This window comes from Oryza sativa, chromosome 1, assembly GCF_034140825.1.
Source record: "Oryza sativa Japonica Group chromosome 1, ASM3414082v1".
Taxonomy (NCBI): Eukaryota; Viridiplantae; Streptophyta; class Magnoliopsida; order Poales; family Poaceae; genus Oryza; species Oryza sativa.
This window is the reverse complement of record NC_089035.1, coordinates 39482483-39507585: the sequence shown is the minus strand read 5'-3', so window position 1 is coordinate 39507585 and position 25103 is coordinate 39482483. Positions and strand designations below refer to the sequence as shown.

The 25103-nt window shown below is 43.4% G+C and overlaps 3 protein-coding genes across 3 annotated transcripts; 2 read left to right on the top strand and 1 right to left on the bottom strand.

The window, feature by feature from the left end:
* The first annotated feature begins 1312 nt into the window (after nucleotides 1-1312).
* LOC4324961 (uncharacterized) lies at nucleotides 1313-4636 on the top strand. Its single transcript, XM_066306701.1, has 4 exons — nucleotides 1313-1867; nucleotides 2692-2751; nucleotides 3249-3759; nucleotides 3855-4636. Exons 3-4 carry the CDS (start codon nucleotides 3268-3270, stop codon nucleotides 4116-4118), a joined length of 756 nt encoding a protein of 251 aa, XP_066162798.1. The 5' UTR covers nucleotides 1313-1867; nucleotides 2692-2751; nucleotides 3249-3267; the 3' UTR covers nucleotides 4119-4636.
* Nucleotides 4637-8192: 3556 nt separating this feature from the next.
* LOC4324960 (putative metallophosphoesterase At3g03305) lies at nucleotides 8193-12011 on the bottom strand. The gene is made up of 4 exons (XM_015778539.3): nucleotides 11694-12011; nucleotides 10457-10698; nucleotides 8688-10274; nucleotides 8193-8602 (listed from the first exon to the last, which is right to left on the bottom strand). Exons 1-4 carry the CDS (start codon nucleotides 11947-11949, stop codon nucleotides 8486-8488), a joined length of 2202 nt encoding a protein of 733 aa, XP_015634025.1. The 5' UTR covers nucleotides 11950-12011; the 3' UTR covers nucleotides 8193-8485.
* A 9605-nt stretch (nucleotides 12012-21616) lies between these two features.
* On the top strand, nucleotides 21617-23227 carry LOC4324959 (cytochrome b561 and DOMON domain-containing protein At3g07570). The gene is made up of 3 exons (XM_015787099.3): nucleotides 21617-21924; nucleotides 22010-22475; nucleotides 22770-23227. The coding sequence occupies exons 1-3, from the start codon at nucleotides 21721-21723 to the stop codon at nucleotides 23018-23020; spliced, it is 921 nt and encodes a 306-aa protein (XP_015642585.1). The 5' UTR covers nucleotides 21617-21720; the 3' UTR covers nucleotides 23021-23227.
* The last annotated feature ends 1876 nt before the right edge of the window (nucleotides 23228-25103 follow it).

Below are 25103 nucleotides of genomic sequence, written 5' to 3'. Positions count from 1 at the left end.
TTGTACACGACTTGGCTAGCGGAGCAGTAGGCAGAAATTAAAGCGACGATCAATCATTGGCAGCCAGCCAAGAATGCAGGGAGAGAACACTGGCGTCTTCACGATTTCACCTCACAGACGACAGACGAAATACGCTAGTAGAGCTGTTTTTGCGAAAGCGTCGTGGGATTTGTCTCGAAAGTAGTACGCGTGTGTGATCTCCCGTGCCATAGCTCAGGGAAAGAAAAAAAGCAGGATTCTCGAGGTGCCTAGTCGTCAATATGACTCGACGCACGTCGACAGGTCATGGAGTCCACCGTGGTGTTTGGGCTCCGTACGGCTGTGTTCGGATTCTTGTGATGGTAACTAATCCGTTTTACACGGAAAACGGAGCGGTATATTAACACGTAATTAATTAAGTATTAGTTTTTTAAAAATATATATATATATATATATATTAATTTAATTTTTTAAGCAATTTTTATATATAAGCTTTTTTAATAAAAACGTATCGTTTAATAGTTTAAAAAATACGCGCGGAAAACGAGGAAGATAGGTTGGGAACATGGCGGACGCAAACACAGCCATGTCCCATGTGTTGTGCCTTCGCTTTCGTCGGCTGTAAGTTGTTATGGGCCTTCGGTTTCCACTGGGAGTACGAACGGTGCAGTGCATGGGCGTATGGATGGATGGATCATGGATGCAACCTGGCACGACTCGTATTCTCGTCCATGCATATGGCGCTGATCGCTTCGAAACATGGATGGTCCGGCCCGATTCGCAGCACAGGGAGTCAGGCACTGGGGTTGTTGGGGGGCCGCCCGCGTGGACAACCGGCACGTACCGCGTCAGGGTCTTACGTTTACGCCAAGGAGCGCCGCGGGGTACGTTGATGGACACTGGGCAGAGGAGAGCGCGCACACCGCGCCCAGGACGAGATCGAGACCGCTCGCGCGTACGTGACGCGATCGGGCAGCGCGGGGCAGGCAGGCAGTCGCCACATGGGGAGCGGATCAGTGGAGTAACATGACGCACGCGCGCGGCCGCTAACACGCTACTAGTACGCACCGCGCGGCGCGGTCAGCGCCGGTTCAAGGATGGGAGACTTGCAAGCGGGACGGATGGGCCGTACCAGGATGCGTCGCGCGTGTAGGTCCCCTTGTGTTTCTCAAGATGCACGTGAATACTCATCTCCGGAATGCTCACACGGCTAGTCATTTCTGGAGATACTCGAGAGGAAAACAAAGCAACCATGTATTTGTGACTCCTCTCCGATATTTTCTCGTTTGCCATCCACCTTAGGATACCGCAAAAAACTAAGGCCTTGTTCTTTTAGGCTGGGTTTGGGGGGGAATGGGCCAACATCCCCGTGTGCCATCCCGGCCGGGTCGAATTTTCTTCCGTGGCCCATGTATGCGTTCGCCTGGGCCGGGGTAGGAGTAATTCTCCACCCAATCCACACCAATCCCACGGGGAGAGAAAAATCGCCTCGGAGACGATTTTTTTTTCCAAGCCAGCCGCAGCGCTCGGCCTCCTCGACTCCTCGCTGCGCTAGGGTTTGGAGGCGGCGTGAGGTCCGGGAGGCGACGCGAGGTCCGGGAGGCGGCTCTAGGGTGGAGATCCAGGAGCAGCATATCTCCAGCCGCTGCCGCTCTCCATCCCGCCCTCGGTCGCCGACGATCTCCATCCAGCTTCAGCCGCCACCGGTCTCCATCCCGTCCTCAGCCGCCGCCGGTCTCCATCCCGCTTCAGCCGCCGCCACCGCTCTCCTTCCCGCTCTCCATCCCAGCCAGTCGCCGGCGCTCGCCATCTCTCCTTCCTCGCTTCGGATTCACCGGTTGCGGGAGAGGGCAAGGTCGAGGGCAACAGCCCGGACACCAAGAAGCAGGTCTGATTCTTGATCTCCTCTTTTCCCACTCAGAAAAGATTTTGTGACTTATCTAGTGGATGAATTTGTTGCTAGTTGATGTATTGAGTGGCTGTATGGATTGAAGTATCAGTCATGTTCTGCTTAGAAGGAGGGGTGATGTGGTTTGTAGTAGTAGAACCTGAAACCACAGAAAATTCCATGCACATCTCTGTGTGTGTGCGCAAATCTTGCCTATCAGTTGCTCTGTAATCAAGGAAATATATATTTGAATTGGCATATCCTATATTTCTGAACATGGGCTCTCTTCTTTCTTTTCTTTTTTTTGTGAGGGAGAAACCTGGTTTGTTAATTCTCCAGGAATTATTGTAGATGCAGTGGGAGCACACCTAAAAAATAAAAACTAGTGCACTCTGTTGTTGCTGTCTAGAATGCATCACTTTGCTTTTGGCCAAGGTCATTTGAGCTTCAGATTGAACGACCAATACTATATGCCAATTGAATGAGCAAGAAGATACAAAAATTTTTAAAGTCATGCTATGAGGTGGTCAGGTGGACACTGTAGTATACATTCTAGTTTTGGTAATTTTTTCCATGGCTTTTTGTTTAGCAAAATGCCCTTGTTAAAACTTGAGAAATGTAGCTGTCCATCTTTTGTTCGAATACCTATTTTACTCTTAGCAATCAATTTAGCATATTTATCTATTCTGAACTGCTACTATGTTCACAACTAGTTTCAGGAAACTGGGTGTTCAGATATATTACTAGAGGTCATACCATACAAAGCTATATAAATTGCTATTGAATGACAAAAATATAATCTGTTGTGCTGAATTAAATTTCAGGAGAGGCACAGGCGTGTGGGGTTGGCAAAAGTAAAGCTGAAGGAGTTGATATTACTCAAGGTATTTGAGAAAAAACTAAATACAGTTGTACTTACATTTGCCTGATATGAAGCATTTAATCTTGCCCCTGCATATTTACTAGAGTAACAGAAGTAATTTGAAGTTGGAGAGAGAGAGAGATTGTAGGTACAATGTTATGTGATCTTGCTCAGGTGGCAGATGGTCTCAGTTTTTTTTTGCTAGTGAACAGGAGGCTGTTATTTTCAAGTAAACATCCTACCCTAGAAGGATATCCTCACTTTATTAAAGTTGCTATCTCTGAGGTTTAAACAAAACTAAGTACACAAAGTACTTCTGGAACTAGTCAAAATCTGAACACATTATTGATCCCCCTCCTTCCATTGCAGACTGTTTATTTGCTGAAAGTATTAAAAGTATTTATGCATGTAGCCACCTTGAATGCCTCTAATTTCATGTTTAATAATATTGTAATACATATGCATATTATTATGTTCTCACACATAGTTTAAAGTATAGTAATTCTATATCTCTTTTAGTGATAAAATCAGTTCGAGAATGGCGGATGAAATTAAAAGGAGGAGAGAAGAGGACGATGATATGATGCTTTTTGTTTTTCCTGCGATGTATATGCTGTGCGGTATGACAAATAGTGAGAAAATACCTAGACATATCTCAAGACTATCCGGTAAAGAGCGGCTTCAAGAAATCCTTGAAGGACATGTAATGGATTGTAAAGTTGCATTCCGCATGGAGCCTCATGTTTTCAAGACAATAGCGAATTATCTTAGAGAGGAAAAGTTGTTAAAGGATAGTAGAGGCTTGAGGATTGAGGAGAAGCTTGGGATATTTATGTTCATGCTCGCTCACAATGCAAGCTTTCAAGATCTACAGTATGAATTCAAGCATAGTGGGTCTACACTTCATCGGCATATTAAGTCTATTTTCAAGATAATCCCAGCTCTCACCTATAGATTTCTCAAGCTTCCTCATGCCGACCAAACGCATTGGAAGATTAGAACAAATCCTCGCTTCTTTCCTTACTTCAAGGTGAATCTGGCACTCAAACTAGAAATGAATATCTATTCCTTTTCCAATTAAATAACTCATGCATATTCTGTCCTTTTCTTCCCTTTTTGCTGCAGAATTGCATAGGGGCTATTGATGGCACTCACATTCCTATAACTATAGATGGAGAGAAGGCAGCTCCTTATAGGAACAGAAAAGGGACTTTGAGCCAAAATGTGATAGTTGCTTGTGATTTCGACCTAAATTTCACTTTTATCTCATGTGGTTGGGAGGGGTCTGCAACCGATGCTAGGGTCCTTAGATCAGCAATGAATAGTGGCTTTCAAGTCCCAAATGGTAAATTTTTTCTAGTAGATGGTGGTTATGCCAACACACCATAGTTCATTACTCCTTATCGTGGTGTTCGGTACCATCTAAAGGAGTTTGGACGTGGTCATCGTAGACCTAGAGACTACAAGGAGTTATTCAATCATCGCCATGCCATTCTGAGAAACCATGTAGAGAGAGCTCTAGGGGTTCTAAAGAAGCGATTTCCCATCCTGAAAGTAGGCACTTTCCATCGGATAAAGAACCAAGTGCGGATTCCAGCAGCTGCTGCGGTGTTCCACAACATGATCCGGTTGCTTAATGGTGATGAGGGCTGGTTGGACAACCAACCTGATAATATAGAACCTACTAATTTTGTCGATCTACCAGAAGGTGACAGTGAATACCGAAATGATGTGCCATCTCTTAGCAATCAAATGATCAGTGGGAATAATATTAGAGATATGATTGCTAAGAAGATGTGGGAAGATTATGTTCGTAACTAGCAAGAATAGTATAGATAATATTTTGGTTTTGCATTATTTGTATTTATTTATGCAATCAACATTTATGATATGGACAAATTAATAGTAAGCAACGTAGTTTGTATTTTCTCATTCAATAAAATATTGCAATATAGTTATGATGTTTGGAAGACTATCTCCGAAAGCAAGCCTATTGCAGCAGCAACAAAGGCATCTACAAAAGAAGGCATCACCAAAGAGCTGTAGCATACAGAAGAAGAAGGTTTCTCCAAAAGGTAGTATCTAACTTGTTTTTTTGTGAAGTATTTTCCTTTCATATTAATGATTACAAATTTTACTTACTATAATCTAATTTTGTCTAATAGCTCAACAATCAAGAGCTTCATGGAACCCGGGACCAGAAAAGGCTTTAGTTGATTTACTTCATGAGCACAATAACCCACATTACCGGTGCCAAAACGGGTGGACAAGTGAAGCATGGAACAAGGTCGTCAAAGAATTTCGTGACAGACATCCCTATGTCACCATGAATAAGCAACAGATCCAAGATAAGGAGAAGGAGTTAAAACGAGATTATAGGTTGCTTAAGGAGGCAAGGAAACAGAGTGGAGCTTCTTGGGATAATCAACGGTGCATGATTGTTGCCGATGATGCTGTTTGGGCAAACATAATTACAGTATGATATTTTGAGCATAATTGTTTTGTCCTCATTCAAATCACTATTATTTGTATTCATGCCATAATTATCTGTTTTTGTATCTTGTGTAGTCAAATGAGAAAGTAAGGAAGTTCAGCAAAAACAAATCTTTTCCTCTCTTTGAATCCTTGGGTGAACTTTATGATGGTAAATTTACTTGATGCCATAATTCTTTGATTCCTTGTGCTTACGTTCAGTGCAGCCAACCTTGTTATTTGTTTTCTTCTCTCGTTGTTTGGCACTGCTACCTTCTTTCTTTGGCTTCTTCACATATCCTGCACCTGTACTATGTTCCTTTTGTATGATGTAGTCCTCTTAGGAAACAACAGTAACATAGCTGATTAGTTATGCATATTGACATTTCTCATATCCGCATATTGGAAATCAATGCCAAATTATTTGGTTGCTCATGATGTTTACTAAGATTGAGGCTTTAAATGGCTGATTCTGTTTGCTAGTGAACACATTCTTTTTTGGTGCAGTATGATCAATGTTCTATTAGTTATGCATCTCCCTTCTCGGATCTAGTATTTTCCCTAATAGGTATATACTGAAACTTTTGTATGGGTAGTGAATTGCAACCTTTTTTATAGGCCAAACTGCTGAGGGCAACATGAATTTCACTTCTATTGAGCCATTCCAACATGCTACTCTCACACAAGTGAATGAATATCTTGAGAGAAGTGACTCTTTTCCTGATGTAAATTGGGTTGCTGATGATGATGAGACCACTGAAGTTCAAGATGAAGATAATGCAGTGGAGCATGAAAATCAGGGAAGCCATATTACTATCACCTCAAGAGCTAATGGAGAAAAGAATGTCAAGAAGACCAAATCTACTGAGAGAGAGAGAGAGTAGAAAAGACACCGAAGAGGAATAAGAGGAATGATGTTGTTGATATGATGGAAAGTTACTTGGAGATGAGAAAAAGACAATCTGAGGAGGAGGAAGCAAAGAAGAGGGAGGAGGCAAGCAAGGTTGATGATTGCTCAATAAGGAACTGCATCACTGTTGTGGAATCGATGGAGGAGCTCTCAAATGAAGAAAAGGTCAAATCTTTTGGAGTATTCAAGGACGCGCAGAATAGGGAGATCTTCATGAGTGCAGGGCCTATGACTCGTCTTATATGGTTAAGAACGATGCTGGTAAGTTTGAATTACTATTGTTACTAGCATAATCTTAATTTGTGCAATTCTGAAATTCAATTCTTCTACACTTAAATAGGTGCATTTTTTTAGCCACGTTGCACTTTGTTTATGATGCGATTGTGTAACAATGCAGACCATGTAAGAATGACCTTTGGACCAAAAGGATATTGTCTTTCCAGGTACCCGTTCATACTTTTATAATTTTGACATGATTTTCATGTTATATTTATGTCAGGTTTAGGCTGAAGTTAGCATAATTTTGACATAATTCTTGTTAGTATGCCTCTGAACTTTTATAATTTTGATTCTTGTCAGCATGCCCCCTCTCTTCTGTCATGCAGCCATGCTAGTGTGTGTGCGCGCGCACCACTACTACTAGTACATATCTACATCGATCTACATCTACCTATATCCATTCATCCTCTTACATTCCTTGCCTACCACCTTACTTCTTCCTAAAATCAATCTATCTATCTATTTATCTATCGATCTATCATGTGTGCTTGCTGTAACTGATTAACTGGCAGTGTGATCATCTCTCTCTACTGCTGCTACATATATGCAGTGCTATGCTACAGGTATAATGTGCTATGTCTGCCTACCACAAATCTAAGCTAATTGTGACATGGTAATAAAGCAGGTGCTAGAGTGATTCTCTCTGTGTGTGTATGTGAGTGTGTTTGATGTGTAATTGTATCATTGCTTGTGCTCAACAAAAACTTGAGTACAAGTAACCATCTTCTGCATATTTATCTGATTTGATTCAAGTTCATTTTACCTGTTGTTTAGTTTACATATTAGCAATCACCATTGTCTAGTGTCTAAGACTTGTTTCTTTTTGGTTGTGTAGTTCCATGGCCCATTTGCTAGTTGTGCCCATTGGAAGGAATCTTTTGCAAGATAGTTCATAGAGACCGCTTGAATTGTGAAATGCGATGGATGAAGGACAATTTTTCCTAACTGCTTCTTAATTCATGTAGCTGTGATGGTTGCAGGAACCTTTTTTTTCTACAGGATTAACACTTGCTTGATCAGACATAGATATATTATTTAGTTTGATCGGATAGAGATATATTACGTTCAAAGAACCTATTTTGTAGCTTGCTTTGCACAATGGCAATTGGATGTTTACTGCTTGTAGAATTTAATCTATCCAAAATTATAATTTTTAATATTCTCGACTATTTTTAGAATCCATCTGTGGTAAATCCATGATTTTCTATCTTTACGCTTTTTAGAATTATTTTGCACGTTGAATTTCTGTTCCATTTTCATGATCGTTTTTTATCTTGTCATTTCTGAATTATTTTGACTTTCGTGACCTTCCAGCTTTTTAAATTTTATCCGAATTTTCCATGATAGTTTCTCACGCTGAATTTGAATGGTAGTAATCCCTTCTAATCTCACCTGTAATCCCACCTTCTACTCCAAACTGCTAGCCAACAGGGAAATCCCAGCTAGCAAACAGGGGAATAGAGGCCAGGAGATTGGGGGAACAAGGGGATTGGGGGGAAGGGATTGAGTGTGGGGAGCGGGGACAACCCAAACCCCACGTGGGTTGGTTTTCCTTTGGATTATTTCCCACAGCTAGCGAACAAGGCCTAAAAGGGATCCTATTTTCTCAGCGTGCACATGAACTCGTGTGCAGAATGATCACACGGCTAGTCATTTCTCGAGGCAGGAAAGCAACGAGACCATGATCATGCGAACTATAAAACACATTTCTCAGATGGAATTACAGAAAATAGAAAAGAGTACACCACCACAGTTATTTTGTTCTTCATAAGGATATATGTAAGTGGAGGCCAAGCAGAAGATTAAAAAAAAGGAGCAAATTTATTCTTGAAAATAAGTACATACATAGCAGTATGACATTTTCTTTCTTTTCTTGTTCTAACTGTTATTAGTTCTGAAGAATAACCGTGCAGTCTAACAATTATGTGCAGCAAGATGTTAACAGCATCTTTACGCAAGTTAAATGATCTAACAAATCTGTTGTCCTACAGTTACCACCAGATTCACAGGGATGCCTGCGTAACGCCAAATATTTCCAGTGTCCTTGAAACTTGACAGCAATACAACAATGCTACAAGAAAAGGCTCTGGAACAGCTAAAGTGACGAGGTTTTGTAGATAGCAAACGCTATGAGCACTGGAATGAAGAAGAAATGTACTGGCGAGTGGATTACAGGGTTCATCGCATAAGCCTTCACAAGAGCCCTGCAGTGCTGCACAATGCAAAAGATGTCAGAACTATTTTCAAACTAGAGATAATTGCAAATACAGAAATTAGCATGGATTAACAGTGTATACCTTCCAATGTTTCCACAGAACTGCCAGGCAAAGAAGAAAAAGAAATTTCCGTGTCCAACGACTGTTCCAAAAATTATCATGCTCCTTCTGTCTCCTGCTCTTTTGGTAGTGATCATCTTTCTTCTTTCCTGATTGAGAAAGATACTGTTCTCGATATGCTGTTCTCTCAGCAGCCATGGCAGCTAAAATCACAATTGTGGGTAATACCACGAAACAAAGGTGAGGGAGAACAATGACCATGACATCTGGAGTGCCAGCATGGAGAACTTCACTGCCACTATTGGATTTTCCAAGAATCCAGCCTCTAAATGTCATGGATGCGAGGTTACTATCCTCAGTTATAGGGTGACCAAACAACCAAGGGAAGACTAACAAATATATCATATACACCAAGAGCAAAGACCACACAATAGTCACCCTGGAAAACTCAACAAAGAGCCAGATGAAACCACCAATTAGATACTTCAACGATACCCACTGACTACCATTTGGACGCAGATATTTGTATGTGAATTGATCTTTAAACAACAAAACTGAAGCTCGTGGTACAAGAAGCAATGAGAAAATCAGAGCAAGAACACACCACAGTGCAGGATGATACACCAAAGCCCATTGAATACCCATCACAAAAAACTCCTTCCATGTCCAGCTAACTTTTGAAGCAAAGCCATTAACAGAGAATGGCCTCAACTGGCTGACACTAGCGTCACCTGTTATATCCATTACTTCAATTTGGAGCCAATATCTGTTCAGAGAGGGATCTGCAAATGCTCTCCAGTTCCATGGAACTAAATACATATCTCCTCTAGTTTCATTTGCGTTTACCCTTTTCATTTCAGAGTCAAACACTACATCAAGATGTCCTGATCTTGAGTCATATATCTTTACTGAAACAGATACTATCTCATGTCGAGAGAATACAAGAGCCCTCACTGTGTCAAAAGTTGAAGCCCCCATGACCTGACATTTGAAGTCACGAGAAGCAGTGGCCCTCTGCATGAATCTCGAGTCAAGAGGAAATGTCGGTAGTACAATTATACTCTTTGAGCCTAACCTAAAATCTATGTCAGTGTAGGAGACATAACCATCATCAATTGCTAATATCCGCATACTTCTACTTTTTCTCCAATCACCCATCTCCCACTCCCAGAACTCTTCTTCGGCATGCACAGCCTCTTTAGAACAACTCTCCTTATCGCTGTGGATTTCATATCCTTGGTGCATGTTAAATTGGTAGTAATGTTCTGATAATGGTGATCCCTCAGTTGATCGATGATAGTAGCGCTTCAAATTCTTCCCAAACCTTGTATGAAGATGGCCACACAAGTATGCTGCTAATGAGTGCTTAAGAAACACATCCTTGATACTTTTTCCTGACTCTGTTAATGTTGAGAAAGACATTGGAAAATGCCCAAATGCGACTTTTGTCACCTGAGCCTTGTTGAAGTCAGTGTCCCACTGAGAAAGTGACTGATCCAATTCTATAAGTTGCTTGTCAGTTGGATGCCCAAATAGATTTGTCGGTCCTCTAAGACCAATCTCCATTGTGCTATCAAAGCCAACAAACAGATGCTTCCGGCCACTGTTCTGCAGATAATTTCATAAATCTGACCATATTAATATTACGTCAATGTTATTAAAAAAATGATTGCAAACAGAATTTGGCACTAAAAGTTTAACTACAGGACCATGTATAAATAATATGAACGCATTTTTCCTCGAAATGACAAGTTGAAGACATTCAATCATGCATAACTTGAAGCACTGACCTCCAAAGTGATGCTCTGGACACGGCTGTGTCGTCTTAGTATGGCATTGATACTATACTTCTGATAGAAATCATGGTCCCCACCAGGTGAAGGTACACCAAAGCTATCATGGTTTCCTCTCAGATCATAGAAAATGCTTCTTGGAAGCTTGCTACTTTCAATTACATCCTTTAACTTGCTTCTATATTCTATCCACTCCATCTCGTTTTGCTTCATAGTTAGCAGATCTTTGCTTTTTCCATCTGAAGAAAAATGAATAAATTCACATCTGAGTTAAATCTTTATGTCATCAGGAATATCCTTTTTGTGCCATGAGCACCTCCCAAAATTAATTCAGCTTGTTCACATGTTATTGTGCTAGTTTTGCTACCAAGCTACAACTGACTGGTTACTATTGGTAGGAACAACTATGCAAGAAATGGAAGATCAGCTGTTTCTGCACTCACATGTCGTCCTTTGAAAGTAAATATAGTTCATGGTTAATATTACATAACTGTAAATTCCGAAAGCACACTTCAAATAATAATGCATTGAGAAAAGATAGTGAAATTGCCAACAGTGTGCGCCTAAAAAGCCTATGGTGTTAAAATGTGCATGCCAAAGTTTACATTTGTTCTATACTCTAGCTTGTTATAGCAGTGAAATTAATAACATAATTAGTGGTCTTCTAGGTTACTGGTGGGCAGCCTGACAGTAATTGGCCACTTGCGACCAGATCTGCTGTTGTAACTGGTCCGTAATGCATTATACTTAAGTTGTGAAATAAACATTGAATTTTTCAGATTGCCATTTCAGCATAACCTATATGGCAAGTCCCACAAACTATTGATTACCGAATGAAAATTAACAGTTTCATCCCACACACCATTATCATTTCTTCGTCTCACCGCATGAAACCTACATATCCACAGAAATTTAGCTCAATTCTAGGTTCTACCACAGGGCCACAGCTCGCATTATACCAAGAAATAACTGTTTCACACCCTCGAAAAAAAAAAGTTTCTCAGAACCATGGCATCCTCCATTACAGTGCATCAAGGAATCATCCATACAACACATTTTCTAAAATTGAGAGTCTCCAAAATTTGTATTAGCACACACAAATGATACCACTAAACATCACAAGCACCTACTCGACTAAAACCAGATTGGATCATCCCTAAAACCCGGGAAGGATCACAACATCAAACGAAGCGGCACAGAAAGGTAAGGGGCCGAGAGAGAGGAGCGCCCGTACCGGTGAGGTCTCCGGTGATGAGGACGAGCGCGGGGTTGACCATGGCGAGCGCCGGGCCGACGTATCGGCGGAAGTCGTAGGCGCGGTCCGGGTGGTGGACGCTGAAGTGGAGATCCGAGAGCTGGACCACCCATACCACCCCCTCCGGCGAGCCGGATACCTCCAGTACCGCCCGCTCGTCGCCAGCGGCGGACGCCGCCGCGGCGACGAGGGCCAAGAGGAGGGGGAGGAGGAGTAGATTCCGGTACACCTCCATGGCGGAGGCGCCGTCGCAGAGGCGAGAAGAAAGAAATTGCTGGCCTTCCAAAACGATGGGTCATTTTACGCTTTCGTTCACGCGAAGGGAATACGCTTTCAGGCTTCAGCCATGTGCTCTTTGCTTCATTCGTTCCATTTTTAAGCGTAGCCATGATTTTTTTCGCGTTTAACTTTGATCGTCTGTCTTATTTGAAAAATTTTTAAAAAATTTAAAGCGTAAGTCACGAGTAAAATACTATTTATGTTTTATCATCTTATAAAAAAAATACAATTATAAAAAAATTTCAAATAAGACAGATGATCAAAGTTGAGCGCGGAAACACATAGTTGTACTTGAAATGGGACTGAGGGAGTATTCCACTCTTGTGATGAAGTGATTTCTCCATAAAATCATTTTTCGAATGAATTTACTGTACGGAATGGCTAAAAATGCAGCCCAGTCCTTGCGAGGGTCTTATCTTTTCGGTTATACTTATATTTATTAGCCGAATTTTAAATTTTTAACTCTAAATTTGAAGCTGATTTTAAGGGTTTTTTTTCATCGAAGTTTATTTTTTAGCCTATGTTTTTAGATCGCTAAGAACTCATATATAAAAAGTTTTACTTTTCGTTTGTAAACGTGAAGTTCGTCAAAACGTAGGCTTTCAGTACTCTGAAATCTGAATACACGGGATGGGTTGTCAAAAAAGAGACAAGGTTAGCTTTCGTTGGGCCTTCTAGACCAGGCCTTTCTATTACCTATTGGGCTGGACTGGTTTACAGGAAATTAAAAGGGTATATATATATCGAATTTTTTCTTTTAGATCTCCCTCTCTCCCCTTCCCTCTCCGGCCTTCGCCTCCTGAATTCCCCCCAAAATTCGGAGAGCAATTTGTCTCCAAGAGTAATCCCCACCTTCTTCGATCGCCTTCTCCGATCGCCTTCTCCGCCGCAGCTGCCGCCGCCGCATTTTGTGCTGCCGGTGCCAAGAATCTGCTGCTTCCTCCTCCTGCCGCGCCTGCGGGAGTGAGTGCACATCTCATGTATCTGATCCATCTGCTGAAAACTAATGTAAAGTGACACTTTTGCTGTTCTACTTGTTTTCCATCCTTACATGTCAATCTTCTTCTTTGTGGTCATTCATGACTTGTACATTATGTCCAAAATACAATTTTTAGAATCTATAGCAGCCAAAACAATTTCTCCAACTGAAGTCTATATGCACACCAAGTTCTCTAGTATCTGTCGATCTATGAATGTGTTGTTCACTCACATGCAATTGATTACTCCCTCCGTCAAAAAATAAGTGTGGGCCTGTAGTTCAAATTTGAATTAAACAAGGCATAGTGTATTCGTTTTCTAGGCCTAAACTGAATTAAACAAGGCAGGGCTTGGGGTTTAACACATACACTTTCAATTCAATTTGCATACTTCAGTTTTTTGGAGCAAAGAGAGATTTTTTGTTTTCAAGTTGTCTGAATTTGTTTGTTGATAAAGGCCTGATGGTTCAAATTTTGGTGTTGAAAAACTATTTTTCATTAGCGTTGTTTCTAGGAATAAGCTCATTTTGACTCCCTCAAATACAGCTATAATATGATATGTATCACTTAACCATAATATCATATATCTTGATCCCATAACCTTTCAAAAACCAGGGTAATTTAAATCCTAACAAAATTCACTACCGCTGATGTGACTCATAGACCTGGTCCACTCATTGAGTCATCATAAGGGACTCACATAGTTACATGGCATCCTCTTTCTGCTTCCTCTTCCCCCTTCGGCCCTTCCTCCCTATGCTGCCATCACCATAGCAAGGAGAGGAAGAGATAGGGCGGAGAGAGGGGAAGAGGTGGAACAAGTGAATAAACCATGTCATCAAATACCACTGTGAATACTTGTATTAGGAGTCGAATTACAATGATTTTAATAATTAGGGAGTTGAGGAATACAAATTACCGTTTTTTAATATATTACGTCGTTGATTTTTTTTACAACATTTGACCATTCGTTTTATTCAACTTTTTTTTTGTCAAAATCATAATAATATAAGTAACTATTAAAGTTCCTCCAGTGATAAATCAAGCCACAACAAAAGAAATATATTTCCTTAAATTTTTTAAATAAGACGAATGATCACATAAGATGTAAAAAGTCAACAGCGTCATATATTAAAAATGGAGTTAGTAGATTGGATCTATATTCAATGAAGTCAAATGAACTCCTTGTTTCTACGGGCCAACACAATACTGTTGACAGAATACAAAACGGGGCTGTAATCCTTTATTAGATCCCACGATTCCGACCCAATAGCAACCTAACAGGGCGGGGGAATCCGAGTATCGTTCCTAGTGTTCAGCACCACGAGAACCCCCTTTCATCTGTCAATATATAAATGAACAAACACAAGGCCGATCGATCTCGTACGTGTACGCACGTCGTATCTGGCCCTAGCTGTGAAATCATTGTCATGATTAATATTTATGATGAACAATTGGCTATGCAAATGATTTAATCAAAGAATTGGTTTGAGAGTATGTGTGAATGTTGGTGTGAGTGTGTGTGACTAATGTGGGTCAGGTTGTGATATCTGTGCCCAGAAACGGTTGTTTTGTCTGATTGTGTGCAGGTGACTTGAGGTCAGCCTTGGTCAATGGTGAGGACCGGGACTATACTCTAGGAGGAGCAGAGATCTATTGCGGTCAGGATACCATGTGAGAAGGTGACTAGAGTCAAAATTCTTGGAGGTCAACTTCGGTCAACGGTAGGGATCGGGACTAGACTCAGGGAGGAGTTGAGGGGTCTAGACGGTCAAGGATACCGGATGACGAAGTTGGATACGAGATGGCATACGGTGGATGGACATTGTGTGGGAGAGATCTTCGCAACGGGTTTCACGAGGGTTGCGTGCAAGCGTTGGTGTTCGCGAAGGAAATTGATGAAGAAATTGGAAGGAGAAAAGATGTGCCACAGTACACGTGGTACTGTAGCAGGGCTGCACGTATGCATGCGGTATGCATATATGGAGTACTGTGCATATGTGTGCTATACATGTGTGTGACTCGATGGTTGCATGGTGTTGCTGGTGCCGATGCATGATGCATGGCAGGTGACAGCTAGCGGCGGCTCGGTTGGCTGCAGGCCGAGTCGGCCAGGAAGACAGCCGGCTCACGCGGCAGCAGACCAGAGTCCGAGCCGGTTGAGGGCTTGGAGTTGGCTGCAGCTGTAGTTTTGGAGAAAAAGGAAATTTAGGGATTGAGTCCTATTGTAAATAGGAGTTATACATCTATTTTGAGTAGGGGGTTTTGTGGTATAAATAGAGAGGGAGAGTGAGGCCTCCTAGTATCGGTTTTAGAGAGACACAAGTTGAGAGAAAGTTAGGGTTTCGAGTTTAGTTCAATATTTTGGTGAGGAGTGCTATTGGTGCACTTTGTAAACACTAGTTGATACAATAAAGTCGAATAAGTTTCAATCTACATCTTCGAGTTTGTCATCTACCGGTGTTTCTGGGTCCCGACGGTCTAACCGTAGGTGTGTGCACAGTCTGACCGGTGGGATAGTGGCGGTCTGACCGCAGGTGTTCGGACGGTCTGACCGGCGAGGCTTCGGCGGTTTGACCGGCGGCAGGTGGGCGGTTCGACCGGCGGCGACTGGACTTCGTCATCGACTTCGTTTGGGGTAATCTTTAATTCCGCAAAAGATTTTTGGGTTTTTGGTCTTCCCTACCATTCACCCCTCTCTGGTAGGTTTGTTTGGTCTTGTGCGATCCTACACTAGCTCCCGCCTGCGCGTGTTCGTCTTATATATCGGCACCTGATCCCCGGCCACCGCGGTGTACGCGTACTGCGGGCCTGCAGCGGCGGAAGCCACCATGGCCCGTGTCACGGCGGTCGGAGATGGGTACGAGTACGACGGGGTGGTCGTCGGCCATCCAGTGATCCAATTCGGCGATGGGGCGCCGCCGGCCGTCGTTGGTTACCCGCTGCCAAAGGAGCCGCCGCCACCACCGCCGCCGGCGACATTGCAACGAGGACGCCCCGAGCAGCGGTGCTCCTCCCGCTGCGGGCCCTGCGAGATATTCACAGTGGTAATTTAACAGACGGGAAGTAGTTCTATAACACAGACAATTAATCTAGCAGTAATTAATATCTTTGCTCTATTTGTTGCTGCAGACATTTATGGTTGTCGTCGCGGTCGAATCGTTAACTTACTTCCTCCTCGCCATGATTGGCATGGCATCCGTCACAGGTTAGAAATCACTGATGTGAAGAGCTATCTCAATCGGGCAAACGGCCGTCACGGATGATTCTATCTCAATCGGGCCCTAAGTAAAGCCCGTCACCGATAGCTTTGACCCAGACGACCAGTCAAACTATAACCCGTCACAGATGACCTATCTCAACCGGGCCACAACTAGCGCCCGTCACAGATGACCCTTATCTGTGACGGGCATTAACTATAGCCCGTCACAGATGAGTCATCTGTGACGGGCATTAATTATAGCCCGTCACATTAACTTATGCTAGAGTTAATGCCCGTCACAGATGAGTATATTCCATAAATAAATAAATTTTATTTTTTTGCTAGCCCTCACTCGTGTGCACCCACGCGGGAAGTTCAAACTTCTCGGTCGGTCACCTATCCCGAAATTGCTCCAGACCAAGCACACTTAACGTCAAAGTTTTTTTAGAGATTGGCTTCCGGAAAAGTAATTGTAACATGTTGGTATGAGTATTCTATTAATTCCTATTATGCCCTAGGCCAAGATATTGAATTGGGGTTATTAAATGATTTCAAATGGAAAAGTCACCAAAACCAAAGTTGTAGAACTCATCGAGGTGCAAAATTTTTATTTTGGTAATTTCTCCATCTGACTCTATTTAAACAATTTGAAATTTAAAATTCAAAGTTTGAAAAGTTCAAATAGAATTTTAGATCAGTGAACGACTTCAACTGAAAAAGTCATCAATAACAAATTTGTATAACTCATCAAAGTCTATAACTTTTATTTTGGTCATTTTTCTATATAACATTTTTTGGACCGTTTGAATTTGAATTTAAAAATATGACAACTTCAAACAACATTTTCAAATACTAAATGATATCAACTGAAAAAGTCATCAACAACAAAGTTAAATAACTCATCAAGATCTAAAACTTTTATTTTGGTCATTTCTTCATACGACAAAGTGATAGTAACATTGTTTACAAAATTGACATATCTCTTATCTGGTTTTATAAACTATAACACATATATGTAAAATTTGTGAATAATATTACTAACATTTCGTCAGATGAAGAAATAACAAAAATAAAAGTTTTAGATCTTGATGAGTTATTCAACTTTGTTGTTGATGACTTTTTCAATTGAAATCATTTAGTATTTGAAAATGTTGTTTGAAGTTGTCATATTTTTAAATTCAAATTTAAACTGTTCAAAAAAAAGTTATATTGAAAAATGAACAAACTAAAACTTGTAAATATTGATAAGTTATACAATTTTGTTGTTGATATTTTTTCCATTTGAAATTATTTACTACCCGTAAAATTATTTTGCTATAGTCAACTTACAAATATAAACATTTCATATGAAAAATGGAAAAATAGTCATCGGTTACGGGCTTTAGTTAATGCCCGATAGAAATTAAGTATATAGCCCATCACTGATGAGTCATCTGTGATGGGCCTAGTTGTTATCTCAAACGGGCCTCAAGTTGGTGCATGTCACATATGATGGTCATTTGTGACGGGCCACAACTTGAGACCCGTTTGAGATATGGAATGTTATCTCAAACGGGCCTAAATCATCTGTGACGGGCCACAACTTTAGGCCCGTTTGAGATATGGAATGTTATCTCAATCGGGCCTAAAGTTATGGCCCGTCACTGATAGGTGTCATCCGTGACGGGCTTAAGTTTTATACCCATCTAACATGTCTGTGCGACCATATCTCAATCGGACACTTTTCGGCCCGATTGAGATGACTTCCTTGTGACGGCCCGCTATTTCTAAGCATATTAGAGCCCGTCACAGATAGAAGGATCTGTACTAGTGAAACATATTTTAATAAGATAAAAGATGAGAGAGAAGAGAAGCGGACTACAGATCTGTAGCCAGCTGCAGCGCGGACTCCAAGACGCAATATGTATATGACAGGTGGGACCATATATTAATAGTATAGTAAGCAACTATTGTATGAATTGACTACTAGATTAACTATAGATGAATTAGAGCTAGTGGTAGACTATACTATTAAACTTGCTCCGAGCGGTTGCTGCGACGACAGACTCGACGACGGACAAAATTCAGGGAACCGCCAGGTGCAAGATTCAATTGTCTAGGCGCGAGAGTACTTGTACATGTTCCTCCTCCGGATGCAGTTTTAATTCCCCCTTTATATTGTCGGGGCAATTGCTTATTTGACCCTGTTTTGAACTGTAATTGCCGATTTGACCTTATTTTTTAAACTTTGCTTATTTGACCTTCCTTTTCGAGTACGAAGCTCCGGTCTGACCCTATTCCGTTTGGGTGAGGTGACGGTGTTAATTTTGAGGTAAATAGTCTATTTTGCCCTTGCTTATTTGACCCTGTTATATCCCTTTTGTTTGCTTGTTTAACCCTATTTTGTTATACCGTGAATATATTAAGAATGTAGAAATATTTGTAATAATTTTTGCTCAAGTAACAGATTTGGCATTAATTTGACAGATTTGAATCATTTTGTGAAATTTGACTTAAATTTGATTGAATTTTGTGAAAATAAATTAACTAAAATGTGCCCCAATTATGAATGATTTGGCATAAATTTGAGAAATTTGATTCATTTTGAAAGATTTGACTAAAAATTGTCAAATTTGAGGCAATTATGATAGATTTTGTAAAAAAAATTGGACAGCATCGACGCCATCGACCTCGCTCTCTCGGTAGTCGGCATGACAGCGGCGGACGGCGCGCACGGCGGTGCGGCCGACGGTGGGCGGGGGCGGCCGGCGCGGACAGGCGGGCGGTGGTGGACGAGGCGGAGAGGCGGGCGTGCGGCGGCCGAGGCGGGCAAGGCGAGCGGCGGCGGAGAGGCGGGCGACGGCGGAGAGGCGGGCGGCGAACGAGGCGGGCGAGGCGAGCGGCGATGGAGAGGTGGGCGAGGCAGGCGGTGGCGGAGAGGCGGGCGGCGGCGGAGAGGCGGACGAGACGGGCGGCAGCGGAGAGGCGGGCGGCGGCAGAGAGGCGGGCGAGGCGAGCGACGGCGGAGAGGCGGGAGAGGAGAGCCGGCCGCGCGTGGTGGCTCGTCGACACCATTGACCTCGCCGCCGCCGCCGCCCTCACCCCCCCCCCCCCCGTCACCGCGTGTAGCACCCGCCGCCGCCGCAGCCCCCACAGCTCGCCGCCCTTGTCCCCTCAGATCGGCCGCCCCGTGCCCCATCAAACCGCCGCCGCTGCCGGCCTCCACCTTTACGAGCGGGCGCCGGCGTGGCTGTACATCACGCCGCCGCCGCCTCCTTAGCTCGCCGCCGCCTCTCCCCACAGATCGGCGCCGACCCGGACCGGACACGCCACCGCCGCCGCCCTCCAGCACAACGAGCGGGCGCCGGCGGGGCTATGCTTGACGCCGCCGCCGCCCCCTCAGCTCGCCGCCGCCGCACGCACGCACGAGTGAGAGAGAGGTACGCACGAGTGAGAGAGAGAGAGTCAAAATAGGGTTTGGCTTTGGAGGGTATTTTCGCCATTAGGAACTCTGGAAACATTTTCTTTTTTTTTTAAATTGAACCCTAACGGAGTCAGCGAAAGAGGGTCAGACGGAAGCTTCGTACTTGAAAAGGAGGGTCAAATAAGCAAAGTTCAAAAAGTAGGGTCAAATCGATAATTACATTTCAAAACAGGGTCAAATAAGCAATTGCCCCTTATATTGTCTCTAGCAAAGTGCCAGCCGGGAAAGAAAATAAAAATACGACGTAAACATTATTAGATTATGGGTCAATTGTATATTTTCCAACGGTTTGAATAGGTATAGCGGATTTGCTATTAATAAAAGTGTAATTACACATTTGCCATAAAAAATAGTCAGAACCTAGCATACTTATGATTAGACTCACAGCGAGGGCTAACACTGTTAGGAAAGTGGATTTTCTCCAGCTGCCATGGTGTTTACGCCGCTATGGCATCTTGCTGTTGCTTGCCTGAAACAGCCCGAAGCGGCACCCACTACGCAGCCGCCCAATTATATAGTAATGTTTATTTGCATCAAGAAGCTACGGTGAAGGAACTGTATATTGAAGGAAGAGTGGAATTAGAGTTTAGAAGAAATTTATCAAAGGAAGATAAACAAGATTTGGAGATGTGAGAAATTAATATATGTAATCCTAAAAGATGAACCCAGATAAAATGATCTGACCCCATGATGAGAGAGGATTTTTTACAATTAAATCCATATATACACTTTTGAAGCTTGGCGATAAGGGATAGAGAATTAAAGATAAAACATTTCATGTATTGTTGGCTGGCAAGGACACGTGCCATGAGATATAGAAAAAGAGGAATTTATAACTACATAGTTTAGAAAACAAACTAAAATTCAGATTCTTAGGTTCTCACTAGTTATCAGAAGATGTGTTTCATGTCTTGGTTTGGTTAGCTGAAATTATAGATGTTTAAATGGGCCGCCCGGCCCGGCATGGCCCCACCTAGGCACGACTGGGCCTGGGCTGAGGTCAGTCGGGTCGGCATGGCCTGACCTACATGCTGGGCTGTGCCAGCCCATGGGTTGCACCCACGGCCTAGGCACGGCCCAGTAAGACTCGGCCGGGCCAGCCTAAAGGAACGATAGCCTATTGTGCTTCTCCATAGAATAAGTCTAATTTTCCTCCCTCATCTCTTTGGGTTGTGGCAGTGTCTTATAAGGCTATATTAAGTCTATTTTCAATCCCTCAACTATTTTTCTTTGACCATGCCATGCCGAGCCGGCCAACCGTGCCTGGACATCGGCTTAGGCACGGCCCAATCGTCAGGCCGGGCTGGCACGGGCTCAACACTAGTCATGTCGTTCTGTGGGCTGGGCCGTCGGGCCTCAGGCCTTATGGCTATCTATAGCTGGAATGCTGTTTTGTGATATCTGCTAGGTTATGGAATATTTTTAGCTTATGTTTTCTTAGGAAGTCGAGTTCAGAAAAGTTGAGATGTAGCTTGTGGATGGACGAGAGTACTGGATTGGAAAGCTGGTCCTTCTGCCTCTGTTTATGTTTTCCTGTTATTTCTGTTTTCTTTCCCTTTTTGTTTTATCTGACAAGACTATGCAAAGATACCTGTTTTTTTGTTTCTTCAAAAAGTCGGGTAATGTAATTGCCTGATTTTTTTTAAAAAAATTACACCTTCAGTAGAGACACATTCTTTATTTCTCCTACTAGAATATCCAAGCATAATCTATCCTAATCAGTATTCCATCTGAATCTTACAAGATTATCTGGAGGACAAACTTGGTGTCACTTGTACGTATTCTCTTACGCACAAATGGATCGACTCACGTGTAGCTTAATCGGCTCATTTTAGTCAACACCAAACAAACCTAGGAGGATAACATGGCCGGACCGTAACCAACTAGAAGCCACCGTATTTATCATTTAATTTTTCAGAAGAGAACTAGAAGCCACTCTATTCTATTACTAAGGTCAGATGCTCACGTACCAACCCCAAGTCAGAACACACGCTAATTTGCCTATTTAACTGAAACCATTCTTCTCGTCGATCAAATCATCCAAGTCCGTACGCATAGTTCTCGATCCACATTCAGTTTGGCACTATGGCAATGGATCGAGCCATGCGACAATGGCACCATCTGCTGCTGGTGCTCTGCTTCGTCGGATCGAGCTCGCTGCTGCTGGTGAGCTCGCAGACGACGTCGGACTCGTGCACCGCCGCGCTCAGCCTCGGCAACCTCATCTCCTTCAACACCACCGGCCTCAACTGCTTCCAAGCATGGAGCTCGCAGGGCTTCATCCTCCGGGTAAGCTTGCTTCGACATCGTTCGTCCTTGTTGCTAGCTGCATTGGTTTCGCTCGCTCGACGTCATCAATGGCGATGCGTTGCAGTTCGGGAAGGACGCGTCGTCGGCGGGAAGCAACAGCGTGTGGAACTTCGTGCTGTCGGCGCCGGACAGCGGCGGGTACATCGCCGTCGGGTTCTCGCCGAACGGGAAGATGGTGGGGGGCAGCGCGGTGGCCGGGTGGGCCACGCCGGGCGCCGCCGGCACGGCGAGGCAGTACTACCTCGGCGGGACGACGTCGTCGTTGTGTCCGCCGGACCAGGGGAAGCTGTCGCTGTCGCGCGGCGCGGCGGCGCCCACCATCGTGTCCAAGGGCTCCAGGCTCTACCTCGCGTTCCAGCTCTCCGGCCAACCGCTCACCAACGTCATCTACGCCGTCGGCCCCGCCGGAACCCTGCCGGGGCCCAGCGGCCTCCTCGCGCAGCACAAGGACATGGCAGCCGGCACCATCTCCCTCTCGGGCGGCACCAGCGGCGGCGGCGGCAGCGGGACGCCCGCTACCGGCGGCGGCGGTACGCCACAATGACAAATTCTCTGCTTCGATCGTTCCTAGTCTTTTCTCTTATCCTTATGATTATTAGCCAAAATTCAATTTTCAACTTTAAATTTGAAGTTGATTTTAAGTTTTTTCATCGAAATTTATTTTTTAGCTTTTGCTTTTAAATTGGTAATAATACGTATATAAAAGTTTTAATCACAAATTATTTTTCGTTTATGAATATGCTGTTTGACTTATTCCACGAATAAATGAAACGATGGGTTATAGCTGATGTGTCATCGTCGCGCATGTGTGTGCCAATCTGCAGGTGACGGCGACGAGGGCCATGAGGACCACGAGGGCGGCGGAGAAGGGAAGGGCAAGAGTGATCAGTCGGGCGGAGTCGGCGGCGAGAGCGGCAGCGACGGGAACGGCGGAAGGAGCACGACGACGACGGCGTCGGCGTCAAGCTCTGGCAGCGCAAGCGGGAGAGTTTTCTGTGCCCAGTGGACGAAATGCAGCCTGGTCGTTCAGATGTTGGTGTATTTTGTGCTTCTCTCAGGCACGGTTTTCCTTTAAATGTGTTTTTGATGGTTCTCTCCGTTGGATTTATTTTTTGATGATTCCGTTGTATAATAGGTTAGGATGATTATCTCCGTTCATTACTTCATGCTTCCCTCGTGTATTTAGGATCTGTTTGGTATGGACTTATCTTTTGTACTCTTGTAGAACATGGAGTTTGTTGACTGAAATAAAGTGTTTTTACCATTTTCTTGGGAAAATATTGCTAGCATTTGGGTTTAGTGAAAATTTTTCATTTGCATATTATAAGTGAGTTTTAGAGGAGTGGAAAAGAGAAGATCGAGAAGATACGCAAAATAAGATGAGCCATTAGATTATAATTAATTGAGTATAAACTATTTTAAACTTCAAAATGGATTAATATGATTTTTTGAATCAACTTCCATATAGAAAATTTTTGCAAAACATACACCATTTAGTAGTTCGGGAAAGCGTGCGCGCATAAAACAAAACAATTTTTCTCACAATCTCCTGCTGCCGAACACAGTATTTTGATAATATGTTTGTTTTGTATTGAAAATGTTACTAACTTTTTTTTATAAACTTAATCAAATTTAGGGTCTGTTCAGATTGTAGCCAAAATAAACCTTATTAAATTTTAGCAATTTAACAATATTGCCAAGTTTTGGTAGGATTTCTTATGTATTTATAGAGTTTGTAAAAAACTAAATGGATGCATATATTTGATAACTTTACCAATATAATTTAAAATGTCATTAATCTGAATAATGTCACGCCCCGAACTAGTACCGACCGGAACTAGCCCGTGACACTCCAAATTAACCTGTTGATCGATACCAGTCCCAGGAAACAGTGCTGGTATCACAGGGAGACAGAATATCACAGCAACAGCGGTCTCTTTATTATAGAGTAGGAGTACAGTCATGTTGGGCTGCGGACAGATCCCGAGCTCACAACTGCATTACAAAAGGGAAACGGAAGCAGGACTTGGATCAAACAACACAGGCGCGACTTGGGAACTAGGCCGAAACCCTAAAACTCATCGTAGCCGGCTTGCTCCTGGAAGAACTCCTCATCAGCAGGATCCGCTTCATCTTCTTCAGCAACTGGGGGGATTATTTATATAGAGCAAGGGTGAGTACGGGAGTACTCAGCAAGCCATGGGAAATAAGTGTTTAATGCAGGCTTCAAGGAAAGGCTGTTGTTTTTGCAATTGATTTTAGTTGAACTCTTTTCTAAAAACAACTAAGTGAGTGCTTCTCAAACGACACGGATGAGACAGTGCGTCTCGTCCGGTCGGAGTATGTGCAATGTATCAGTCTTTAAAATTTAAAACAAGGTTGGCACCCGGCCAACAGCTTTTCAAACGGCTACCCGGGCCTACAACTTTCAAACGGCCACCCGGGCCTAGCTGATCCCATCAGCTGCAGATTTTTCAAACATCGAACCCCTTTCCACAACAGCAATTTCACAAGCAGTAGTTAAACAAACTACGTTAGGAATCACCTCACATCCGCCCATGACCGTGGGCACGGCTGTTCGAACAGTTTGTTAACCTCTGCAGAGGGGGTACACTTTACCCACACGACATTACTAACCCGGATCACCCAGCCCGTGGGGATCAGCCACGTCGGGAGACCTCCAAGCTTTCATGACAAGGCATTTCCAAAGCCGATACAGGTTTACCATATGCCGACGAGAGGGGTCCCAGACCAACAACAGGTTAGGTCCCAGACCATACTGTGCCAGGAAGCCCAGGGGTCCTCCCCGACACCACCCCGGCGAATCCACATGTCTCTCGACATCAAGGCTCCCCTGATAAGCTAGTTACTCAGCCAGGGGTGTCCCATTCCACCCATGTGGTCGTACTTGTCTTATGTTTGGATGAAATTCCAAGGAATCGGTCCTTAAGTGCGAGAGCGGGAAAAACCGTATACCCGGTACGTTCCCTGGTCCGCGGTTTTGGAAATTCATTTAGTTCGCAAGCGCCGACCCAGGTGTCGGGTTTTCCAAGTCTTTTGTAAAGCTCCAGTTTTACCCAAATTGTTACTCAGATTTTAAGTTTGAAGGCGACCGTCGATACTCGCACAGAGTGCACGAATATCGAGGCGCAACTGGA

Excerpts from the sequence above, each read along its gene's own strand:
- LOC4324959 (XM_015787099.3), top strand. The coding sequence starts at position 21,721 with ATGGCAATGGATCGAGCCATGCGACAATGGCACCATCTGCTGCTGGTG. Across the intron at positions 21,925-22,009 it reads CGCAGGGCTTCATCCTCCGG|TTCGGGAAGGACGCGTCGTC; the intron begins GTAAGCTTGCTT and ends GATGCGTTGCAG. Across the intron at positions 22,476-22,769 it reads GCCCGCTACCGGCGGCGGCG|GTGACGGCGACGAGGGCCAT; the intron begins GTACGCCACAAT and ends GCCAATCTGCAG.
- LOC4324960 (XM_015778539.3), bottom strand. The coding sequence starts at position 11,949 with ATGGAGGTGTACCGGAATCTACTCCTCCTCCCCCTCCTCTTGGCCCTC. Across the intron at positions 10,275-10,456 it reads TCCAGAGCATCACTTTGGAG|AACAGTGGCCGGAAGCATCT; the intron begins GTCAGTGCTTCA and ends AATTATCTGCAG. Across the intron at positions 8,603-8,687 it reads TTCTGTGGAAACATTGGAAG|CACTGCAGGGCTCTTGTGAA; the intron begins GTATACACTGTT and ends TGCATTGTGCAG.
- LOC4324961 (XM_066306701.1), top strand. The coding sequence starts at position 3,268 with ATGGCGGATGAAATTAAAAGGAGGAGAGAAGAGGACGATGATATGATG. Across the intron at positions 3,760-3,854 it reads GCTTCTTTCCTTACTTCAAG|AATTGCATAGGGGCTATTGA; the intron begins GTGAATCTGGCA and ends TTTTTGCTGCAG.